The sequence below is a fragment of the Nicrophorus vespilloides genome, unplaced genomic scaffold (genome assembly GCF_001412225.1).
Source record: "Nicrophorus vespilloides isolate i.1.1-1 unplaced genomic scaffold, Nicve_v1.0, whole genome shotgun sequence".
NCBI classification, from domain to species: domain Eukaryota; kingdom Metazoa; phylum Arthropoda; class Insecta; order Coleoptera; family Silphidae; genus Nicrophorus; species Nicrophorus vespilloides.
In genome coordinates, this window is record NW_017096024.1 from 3,880 (window position 1) to 15,203 (window position 11,324).

At 30.9% G+C, this 11,324-nt stretch overlaps 1 protein-coding gene across 1 annotated transcript; it reads right to left on the reverse strand.

Annotated features, from left to right (window-relative positions):
- Positions 1–728: 728 nt before the first annotated feature.
- LOC108569182 lies at positions 729–5,093 on the reverse strand (the record flags this gene model as incomplete). The annotated part of the gene is given in 4 exon segments (XM_017930646.1): positions 729–779; positions 909–1,077; positions 1,896–2,053; positions 4,540–5,093. Coding segments are annotated over 3 exon segments (349 nt in total), but the record flags the coding sequence as incomplete, so codon positions are not given.
- Between the last annotated feature and the right edge of the window lie 6,231 nt (positions 5,094–11,324).

An 11,324-nucleotide genomic window follows, 5' to 3' on the forward strand; every position in this document is an offset into this window, starting at 1 on the left:
ACTAATGTAAATTGAAGTTACACGAATTTTTAACTATAGGTAATATTGAATATTGTAAAAAAACATGTAAGATGTTTTATATCATTAAGTAAGTACTTTTATAAAAATTTGAATAAAACAAAAAAAAATGAAAATAAATTTGGGCTGAAAAGGGTTAAATGATTAATTATGTTTATTTATTTACTTTAAATAAATCATAGATATTAGCTGATGTGGAAGTAAATTGATCTAAAGTAGAAAATCTCAAATAATTCTAACATTAATGTATTTTTAAACCTTTAAAACTCAGTGGTTTCAAGGTGGAACCACGAACAAAATTGTTTTCTAAATTTTTACGAAAAATAAAAAATGTTCGTATTTCCTACTGGTACATTAATGGACAGGTGTTGTTTTAAAAATCTATAAATCTGTGTTTTGTTTATAAATTTTGTATTAAAAATCCAAAAAAAACATTCTTGTGAATAATAAAAAAAATATCTTCGTCCTCAAAGGGTTAAAGTAAATTGAAATAAAGTGTAAATAAAAACATTGATTCATATTAAAAGCGGATAATACTTTGGACAGCGCATATTAATAATTTACCGTCGGATTGTATGAGGTCGGTTTCCGCACGGACTAGTCAATCGTACATGAAAAATTCATACAACTAGTTTTTTTCTTTTGTTAGCAAATGGTTAAACATGAAGATATTCATGTTCTGAATAACTTAACTTGTCTACTGTGCTTACCTACTGTAGGCTGTACAGGTGTTAGTGAAGCGTAAGACCTAGCTGTGGCTTCTGTTAGCGTTAAACCAAAAAGAGAAAATTGGCAAATTTGAAAGAATCGGTTAGTACATCGGTGCGGCCTACTCTTAAGTTATGGTAAGTAACAAGGAATGGTATGGATCGTCGGATCCTCGATCTTACCGGTAACTGTGATGAAGTGCGGCGAGTCTTCTTCGAGGGCCAAAGGGTCGGACTCGTGAACGTCGACCTGGTTCTCACCGGTAGCTGTACTTTCGTTGCTCGAATCTGCAGCCTGTTCCAATGCAGAAACATCAATCACTGGGACACCATTTGCATTCACGATCGTCCCCTGAAAGACCAGAAGAGAAAACGGAAAAACTTTACATATGGACAATTCGAAACAATACCAATTTCATTCAACAATCACTTCTTCCACTATCCAATTAAATTATATAACAATCATCCAAAAATTTATTAAGACAAATTTATCATTTAATCAAGTAACAGTTTTTATAATTAAAATTGTAATACTAAATTTAATTATCTGGGAATATAAAAGGAATAAAATAATTTATTATGTATATTTTAATGTGTCCAATGTAGATCCAAGGTTTTCCATGTTATACAAATATCAATAGTTCGTCGAAAGCAAACAAAAACGTGTCAATATATTTCTTAAAGATTTCTAAAATAGTGTTCGAATTGTGGTGAGGTGAAAGTAAAACTATTTACTGTAGCAATTACATAGAAAAAAAGATGTTAGTTAAATTACGTTATTGTTTTAAATGCAAGTTATAAGAAAATGATGCGTAAGTGACAGTGTGGCTTTAAGGAAAATGAAAAGAAAACAGAATAAACATAATTTGCAAGAAGATCAATCAGGTTTATTGTAAACTTACATTACTGTTTCATAAATCCTCTAAAAAAAGTGAACTAGATCACCAAGCACACACACATACACTTTTAATAAAAATATATATATGGAAACTGAGCCGGATTCAGCTTTAAAATGTATTGATCTTACTTTCCTGAGGGGATATCAAGTAAAGAAAGATAGGAGAGCCAGGCCGGGATGCATGGCATTCTGCAGGAGAGGAATGAAAAAGTAGGATGTGTGTGAGAGTGAATATTGACAGAGTGGGAGCAGGATGCAGAGTATGTTGTTACCTGGTGTAGACTGGCAGGCAGCACAATCAGTTGGGTGGCCTGGGCTTGCACCGGGGGTGTAGTGGCCGGTGCTGGGGTTGGTGGGCTGCTGCCTCCTCCTGATGCTGCGAACCGAGCTGCTGTTGCCATGACTCTATCTCCACGGCTACACCTGCCCTCTGAAATCCAGGACCAATCAGAATTTAGAGTTTCACTCTCGCTCCACATCATTCCACACTTATCATTATTGTACTGCTAATCATTATTATCCCTTCCGAAAGCCTTCCACACACACAAACACTTATATTTGTATATATTTCGAAGGCAATTAGGGAATAGGGGAAACTTTTCATACTTGCATTGTTTCATACCAAAAAATTAAATCTAATATAGTTGTTGGTAATATATTAAACTTTACAATTAATTTCACATCAAATATTTATGTATAAAAGTTCAAATAAATTCCAAATGTGTTTATTTTTGTATAATTTATTATATAATTATTAATATTACATCAATATAAACAACTATACTGATATAGTAGTGGCAGTTTAAAAACAAACTTAGTGCAATTATCAATATACTTATTACATAACAAAATTATATAATTATTGGAATATTATGTGAAATGTTGAACATAATTAACTAACTTAGTTGTAATAAAGTTCTAATAATTTTCAAAAGTTCAGTAAATAGTTTACATCCAATTAGAATTTAGGAGTTTTTCATATTAGTATCTGGAAAGTAAATAAATCATACAATATGTAATTTGTTTTTATAAGTAATAATTATTTTTTAAAACATTTTAATTGTATATATATTTGCTTTTATATATTTTGTGTTTAAAATATAAATGAAATGTAAAACATGAACATTTTTGTATGATTATAATAAATGTATTAAGCATTTATGTATTTAGTGGGAATTCAATTCAATAAATGCATTCGAAAATCGGTTGAATCTGGACAATGTGAATTAAACAATGCGAGCAACAATAGGAAGCGGGTTTAGTTACCTAGGTTTTATGGTTTCCAGCGAATTGGATGCACTTGATTCGAGCACATGTGATTAAAATTGTGTGTACACAGTAGAGGAAAGCATGAATGGAAACTAAAACTGTATGCAACAAAACATAACAAAAATAAACCAGCAGACGCACATCAACCCCACATGCAAGCAAGCGGCAACCCTACCTTAATACCCCCACGCACCTGAAACAAGGCCCTAATTGTACCGGTGTTAAAAGTGTTACGACACGACTATCAATGCACCTGGCTCTATTCTCTCTTACTGTTTCCGCATTCAAATGCGGTACGCAATGGTTTATTACATAAGGGCGAAACGCATTTCCGCGCGTTTTTTTTGTTTTGTACGGAATTATAATTACATAGATTCACCTGGCTTTAATCGAGCCACATGACTCAGACAAGGGGAGAAATGTTACAAAAAAAAAATATATATATTGGAAACGTATGGGGAAAACGTGCTTTTTGGGGGGTTGCAAGTTGGTGATTGGTACAAGCTGGTACTGAGGAATTTTAACTTAACTGCAGCTGACTGAGGGATGATTGGAAGGCAAATCAATGATAATAAGAAAATAATAAATAAATAAATATATTAATGTATAAACATATTTGCAATGCTTCTGTGCAGAAAGTCCTCTCAATAGGCCCACGAACCTGTAATTATCAAGTGAAAGGGACAGAGAGCGAAGCAGAGGAGAAAGTGATTGCTATAGCGACTAGCCATGGTAACAGAGGTATTGGGAGGGTTGGATTTCTCTGGCTCGAGATCAATGCTTGTTTCCCTCTTGCTGCCAAGACTAAGACAACACACCTTGAAATAAAAACAAGCAAAGCTGATTCAGAGCACAAATTTTTATATACACAGGTAACAAAATAAATATGTTCAGAGAGAAAAATGCAATTTCAATCCTCCTTATCTCAAAAAAAAATCTGTTACAGCTTACTGGGGGTCAATTCAAGTGGATTATCTTGTATATCAAAAGGAAAGAAAATTCTTTGGGAACCTCCAGATGTGGGTTTAGAATGAGGACTTTCGAAAGGTATTTTTAGAATCTAAGCCCTCCCTGTGCATTAATTGAACAGTTATTACTGTGATACTTGATACAAATTACTTTGCAAAGAAAATTATTGCTCCCCCACCAGCACAGACAACCCCACTTTGGAAACTAATTTCATCTCTCTTTGATACCAAACTAATTAAACAGATAAGGTTTATATATATATATATTTGTATGTATATAAATAAAAAAGGTGTTTGATCTTTTGTAGAAGTAGAAGTACTTTTCTTTGAGATTTGCAGGAAATAATCAATATACAGCATAGAAAAAGGATGTTGAATTTTTTAGTGATACTTGTGTTCAGAGGGTATTGGAGGGACACAGGTGGCTATTATGATGATTGTTGATGGGGATATCCTGGGGGGAGCCATTTGTAAATTTTTGATATCAACAATTAGCGGAAAAAACTGGATGGGGATTTGGGGGTAAAAAAAATGGAAATGCCGAGCGTGCGGGGCTCCCAAAAAACGAGAATAAATGTGGATGTGGGGGAGTGCGTGCATGGGAAACGACAAATTCTAACCAGGCTAGTGCACAAACGAGCAAAAACACAGAAAAATTAAATCTCCTAGACAAAATTACCTATGTTGCTATGTTGTTGTATCGGTTGCTAAGCACTAAGCAGTCGCCAAGGATACCAGAGGACATAAATTCCTGGATGGTTTTGACAGCTGCCAGATATTAGATGGGTCCAAAGCCGTCTTCAACGGCCATCGTCCATGGGTCCTTACAAGTGTGGTCAGGGCATAATTCTGTCCTTACTGGGCCCCTCACTCTTCACACAACACGCCGCCGATTACGGATTATTATAAAGTAATTTATTTATTGATTAATTCACTTCGGCCGAACCTTTTAATTCCTACAGCCGGCAAAACAGTATTCTACAGATGACAACCTAACCATCGGACTGCATCAGACCAAGCCCACTCCAGCTGGTCATAGCTTTCTACGTTGGATCTAATGGTTGATTTTCAATAAGACCTAATCATTTTAGCAACATCTGCATTTGTTTGTAAACCTAAATCCATCAAAGCGAATCATTCAAAATTATCCACATAAAGAAAGTCCTTGAACCAGAGCTATTGATCAGCAGATGGTGCTGTTTTATTTTCATACAAAATTATGAAACTGTTATCAACCGGTTATCAATAAAGCAATAAACAACAACAATTTCTTTTTTTTTTGTTGCAAATTTATCTGTAAAGGTCCTTAATAGATCAAGAAAATTGTTCTTCCTCAACCTTACAAAATTGATTGATTCTACAAGTATACATTTAAATACAATAGTTTAATAGACTTATTTATTTTTAAATAGTTGTTTACAAATATCTTTTCACACTTTAATATATTAATCCGATAAGATTATGATGTTAGGCAACCAAGCAAACGTTTCAATTCAAAATCAAGATTTAAGAATAGTTACGTGAATGAAAACCAGCAAATATAAATAAATATATGTGTTAGGTATTTTATAATTCACAAATTATGAAAATTAAGCAATAATTAGCATTATACCACTTGGATAATTCATCAATAGTATAAGCCAATTAATGACTAGTAATTGTGTTATTAAGAAAAGATAATTAATGTAAACAACACACTTATTCAGACAACCTTCGTCAAAATCATTCATTGTAAGATTGCAGCACGCAAATCAATAAAATGTGTATTTTACTGAAATTATTCAAAATATAATGTAACCAATAATTATTTAATTAGTTTTATTTTCAGATGATATAAACTAATAATCAGATAATTACGCAATACAATAGAAATTTTTTTTTCAAGATGATTTTATAAACACGTTATAGGCAACTAAATGTACATGTATCGTTAGAATACAAGGGACAACATTTCTTTATATTGAAAAATTGCAAAGGGATCACAGTTGAAATTATTTATATATATTATGGGTTTAAATCAAAATTTGTTATCTAAAATAAAATAAAAGTGTATTAATATGTGTTATATTTCAGTAGAATTGTGATGAAAAAGAAAGTGTGCATTTAATTATTGATTTTATGTGAATTATATATTTTCGGTGGCAATCGCTTTCCCGATAACCGAAATACCGTCAATCAAATTCCCGACCTTCGAAATCCCGACTGTATCGAAATCTCAAAAATATCGAAAATGTCTACAATAACATTTTTAAATTATATATGCGCTCCGGTAGTGACTTTTAAATTATTAATAATTAATACTAACAATTAATAATCTAATTGTATTTGAGATTATTTCATAATGTTAAGGTTTATTATGAATAATTCAGCAAAATCAAATAAATTAATAATGATTTATTGTTATTAATAATAAAACTGTAGCACAAGGTGACTACGCTCCGAAATAATTAAAAAATGTTATTGCAAAAATTTTCGATATAGCCGAGATTTTGATACAGTCGGGAATTTGATACAGTCGGGATTTTGATATAGTCGGGATTATGGTTGTCGAGATTTTGATATAGTCGGGATTTCGAACGTCGGGATTTCAATAGACGGTCTTGCGGTTGTCAAGCTTGCGATATAGACCCATATATTTTTGGTATTGGAAAGATGATGATGATGAAAATTTAATTTGTGTTTTCTAACTTAAAAGTAGATGTCGCGAGTGTACGTTTCACAAACATATGCAATTGATTGTTCTTCTCATCCGAAGACCAATTGTATTCCTTAAAGGTACACAGGTTTTAAATTCAGGGTTTTCCATTGGTTCTAATTCCAACTTGTAATACAATTTCAATAAAATAAATTTTAATAAATTGACTCACGTGAATGAATCCAATTGATGTGTGCGTCGTTTAGGGATCGATTCTCGAAACGTCTTGGAACGTCCAATAATCCGTTCACAGGGAAAACAAGTTCCGGACTTCGGGGATCTTCCTCGCTTGGTAACAATTTTTACTGGACGTTGTTGTCAAAGTGACGATACAGTTTTGTTTGTCTCGTAGATTTCATAAACCGACTGCGCTTTTTTTTGTTATTGTTAAAATCGAAAACAAAAAAGGGACAACTCGGACAAATCATGAACTATTTAAGATATTCAAATATATTTATTTGCAGCTAAATGAAATACAATTGAATTATATATATTTACAATTGTTTTAATTTTTGAATTTTATACTGACAATAAGTAGTTAGAATAGTCGATTCTAGTTCTTTAAGTTATGATAAAAGTTAAAATAAGAAGAAAATTCAGTTTTCAATGTTATTTTATGCAGTATAATAAAATTAATTAATTATTGGAAATAAACATTATCATATCACATTGGATTTATAATAACAAACATTGAATAATTACTCCTTCAGTTCTAGTTCATAGTTTTACATGAAACAAATGTAAATTCTTTATAAATTAGAGAGTTTCTTATAGATGGCGCTGTAAATGTAAGCCTTTATTATCAACTGTCAGAATTTGAAATTGACGTGGATTTTTTTAGTTAATATTATTTTTGTTTGGTTATTGGTATAACAAATTTCTTTCACTTCAACAGTTATACAAATGGTCACTCTAATTACTTTTTGAGAATTCAATACTAGCCGCAGACGTCCATGAACAACAGGGAATTGCCTGCACATTTCTAATATTTATAGTCAGATTATTATGAAACACAGTAGATGATTTCACAGTAGTTACATCACATTGTATGCAACCAAATGTACATGCACTATTGGAATACAAAGGAAAAATTACTTTATATAGAAAATTTGTGAAATTGCACAAGAAACGCAAGCTAAGTGAAACGAGAATAAAAAAGAAAATTTGTGAGTTTTTCCCTTTCACAAATTTTCTTTTCTTCTCTTTTAAAACATTAAAATAATATTTTTACTATTTATGTATTTATTATGGGTTTAAATCAAAATTGATTATATAACATAAAACAACATGTAACTATCTACACATTTCAAACATTTTTCATATAAGACTGCAGAATATTAGTGTATATTTGGTTGCATACCCAAAAAGAGTCAGTAGTGTAGATTTTTTTATTATGCTTTTTTTGATATAACTATTGTTACATAATCATAATTATTAAGCTTACAAATGTTCGAATTTAGAACTATTGTGCTTCATTTGTTATAACATTGATATTACGTGAATTAATTATCATTGTTTTTAATCTTTACATTTCTTTTAATTACTCTAGAAAAACACAAGCATATTACATAATTCAAAATGATACAAATATAGACTTTCCTATAGGCCTACTACCAGATCTGTGCTTTGACTAATTCGTCTGTTAAATGTCAAATTTGAGCTATACAATACGAGTTTCAAAAGTAGTGTCTTCACGTTTCATTTAATTACTCTATGAAAACGTACACTAATTACATCATCAAATACGAAAATTAAAGATACAATTGAGGACTATTCAATGAACGTAATAGTAAATATGTGGCGTGCACTATTCGCTTGTTATAAACTGTCAAAGTTGAATATGCACTGTCTTCACATTTTATTTAATTACTCAAAAATCACGCATGCTAATTACATAATTGTTTGTAAACATTACGACCTATAAGATTCTCCAAAATTTCCTTTACTAAAATTTCAACTTTGAGTAGAATATTGACGATTTTTTTGATAACTTTATTCAAATAAGTTTTCTGATTTATTATTTACGATTTTTTATTGATCCTAATTTGGGACAAAGTATTAAGCATTAAAGTCTTTGAGATTTTTTCAAAATTACTCGAATTAAAAAAAAAATGCAACTTTGTATTTATTTTATTTTTTATTTCTAGTCTTATCATATAACTTCTGTTACGTAATATAAATTAAATGCTTATTAATTAATGACGTTTTTTTTGTTTGTAACATTTCAAAAAGAAAGTGTATTGTGTTTTCTATAAGTTTCAGAAATGAAAAGTAGAAAGTTTACGGTGGTGAGAAACGGATGAAAAGGAAATTCACTTCACTTTCGGTCAAATCAATTAACGTAACATAATACTCTGAAGCGGACGGTCATTATGTACCTGGGGAATTTTCACAAACTCCGAACGGACGGACGGACGAACGATGGAGGAGGATAGCCCATTAATTTACAAGCTACTTAAGAAGGCGGCCACCAGAAAAGAGAACTTAATGCCCTTTTGTAACGCGTTTCCTTTCTTCTCCTTTTCCTCATATTTTTTTTTTCTCTCCGCCTTCGCTCTTCATCGTCCACCCTCCGCTTCACGACCTTGAAACTGAAATTATTATTTGTATTATAATAAATCTAGTTAGTGGAAAAAAAAGGGCTCACGATTCACACAGAAGAGGGAGAGTGGAAGAAAAAAAAACACAAGAATACAGCAACATAATGACTTGAGAACAGGAAAGTATAAAACTTGACATGTGTTAAATGTGTATATAATTTTTATGCCTCGAATCGAAAGTGTGTATCTGTTTGGGCCATTTTTTTTGTTGTTGCTTCTTCTCCCTTTTCTTCAAACGATCGTTTGTATAATCTGTGGAGAATCTGCGTTTACGATATTTCCTTCAAAATCTGGACGAGTGGTTCGAAATGAAGGGTTTTTCATGAAATGTTTATTTATTTATTTTTTTTTGCAGCCGAATGTTTTAAATCATTTCATTCTGTATGCGTTGATATGTTTATGAGTTAGTTTAGATTTATTTCTTATATATACATTTGTTAATTGCAATAGATTTGTTTAGTCCACTGAAGACTAAATTTATACCGAAAATTAAAAATTTATTACTTCCATTTTCTAAAAGCATCTGCAGATGTTAGGTTTTCTATACTATTTGACTAGTAAAACATAGTTCTCTTTGATAAACAATACCATTCAAGTACTATCCGCAGCACACCTTGCTTAACTTTCGGAAGCTGTTAAACATCTTTCAAGTATAAAATTAAAGTCATAAGAGTGTTTTTAATGTACATAAGTTCATTATTTTCCAAACAAATTATTTAAGTTACTTAAACACATATACTTACTATTTAGTTATTATTTAGAGTAAATCAGGTTAAACTAAAAACACGACGATTATTCGTTACAAAACTAACCTCAATTGCAATAAATACAATAATTGTCAACACATACATCATTGATGCCAACTATGAAATTAATAATCCCTACTTTCTTGCTTTTGTCCCTAACTTCTATTTAAGATATAGAAAAATTTGTAAGATTTAACTTCCATAAATATTTTTTTTTATAAATATAAAGAAATAAATTAACCTTAAAACAAATATCTTCATTGACAGAAAAAAATAGCCAACAAATCTAACCTCAATTGTAATTGTCATTAGATTAAATGTTATCATTATATGATACCAACTATTAAATTAATAAACCTTAAATTTATAAAAAAAAAATACTAATAGTAATTAGTAATTTGGAGTACCAAAATATATTAATTTACCACGGAATTACCCCAATTTGATGGGAGATCGTTCACTTTTACCCCATTTGGGGTTCGCCGACTCCTATATTATTTTTTTGTTGTGCAATTGGTACACCTAATTCACATGCATACAAATACAGTAAAATAAATCAGGATAATTTATCTTAAGAAATAAAAATTCTTCTCAGACGTTAAGAAAAGATGTAGGAGGAGTATTTAAAATGTATTTGTTGGGGCGCTTTTATGTATTCCAGTAGGTCTTCAACCATAATCGGCTTTTAAATTGGGTCTACAATGAATGTCACTTAAGATCCTCCGACTACACAAAAAAAGACCTTGGACCAGCGTCAAAAGCCCGTTCCGATTCTAATGGATTTGTACACTAAACATCTTAAACAGAATACACCCACCATATTACAAGGAGAACGAAGATCTTCAATGAAACGTTTTCAAGAAAGTCGTAAAAACTAACTTTAATAGACCAACAATGACCATTACAATCACAATTTTCTTCTGTTGACAGAGTGTGACATATTGCTGGAAGATTCTTACCGTCTCAATGATTTCCACTTTATTAAATTATAATAAAATTCTCAAATAAATTTGATTCTAATTCAACTATTCTTCATTTGTTATATTTAAAATGCTATAATTCATGTGTTTTTATATACAGCATAGTGCGGTTCCGCTAATAAACCGCACTGTTTGAAACCGGACTAATCGAGGACTTTAAGACCGAATAGAAATAAACAGAACAGAAGAAAATATTTTAATTTTGATGAATAAAAATGTAATTTGTTTTAAAATTTTCAAATCGCACTTTAGTGAATCCGCACTGACCGAAGCCGACTTTATCTTATTTTATAATCTATTCATCAATATTCGTTGCTTAACTTTTAAAAGCTTCAATTAATAATTTAAAGGAGGATTAAATAATAACTGTATTTTTTTTGTAAATTATGATGATGATGAAAGTATAAAAATAACTGTTTTAGAAAAAAAAATAAAAGGAAAAG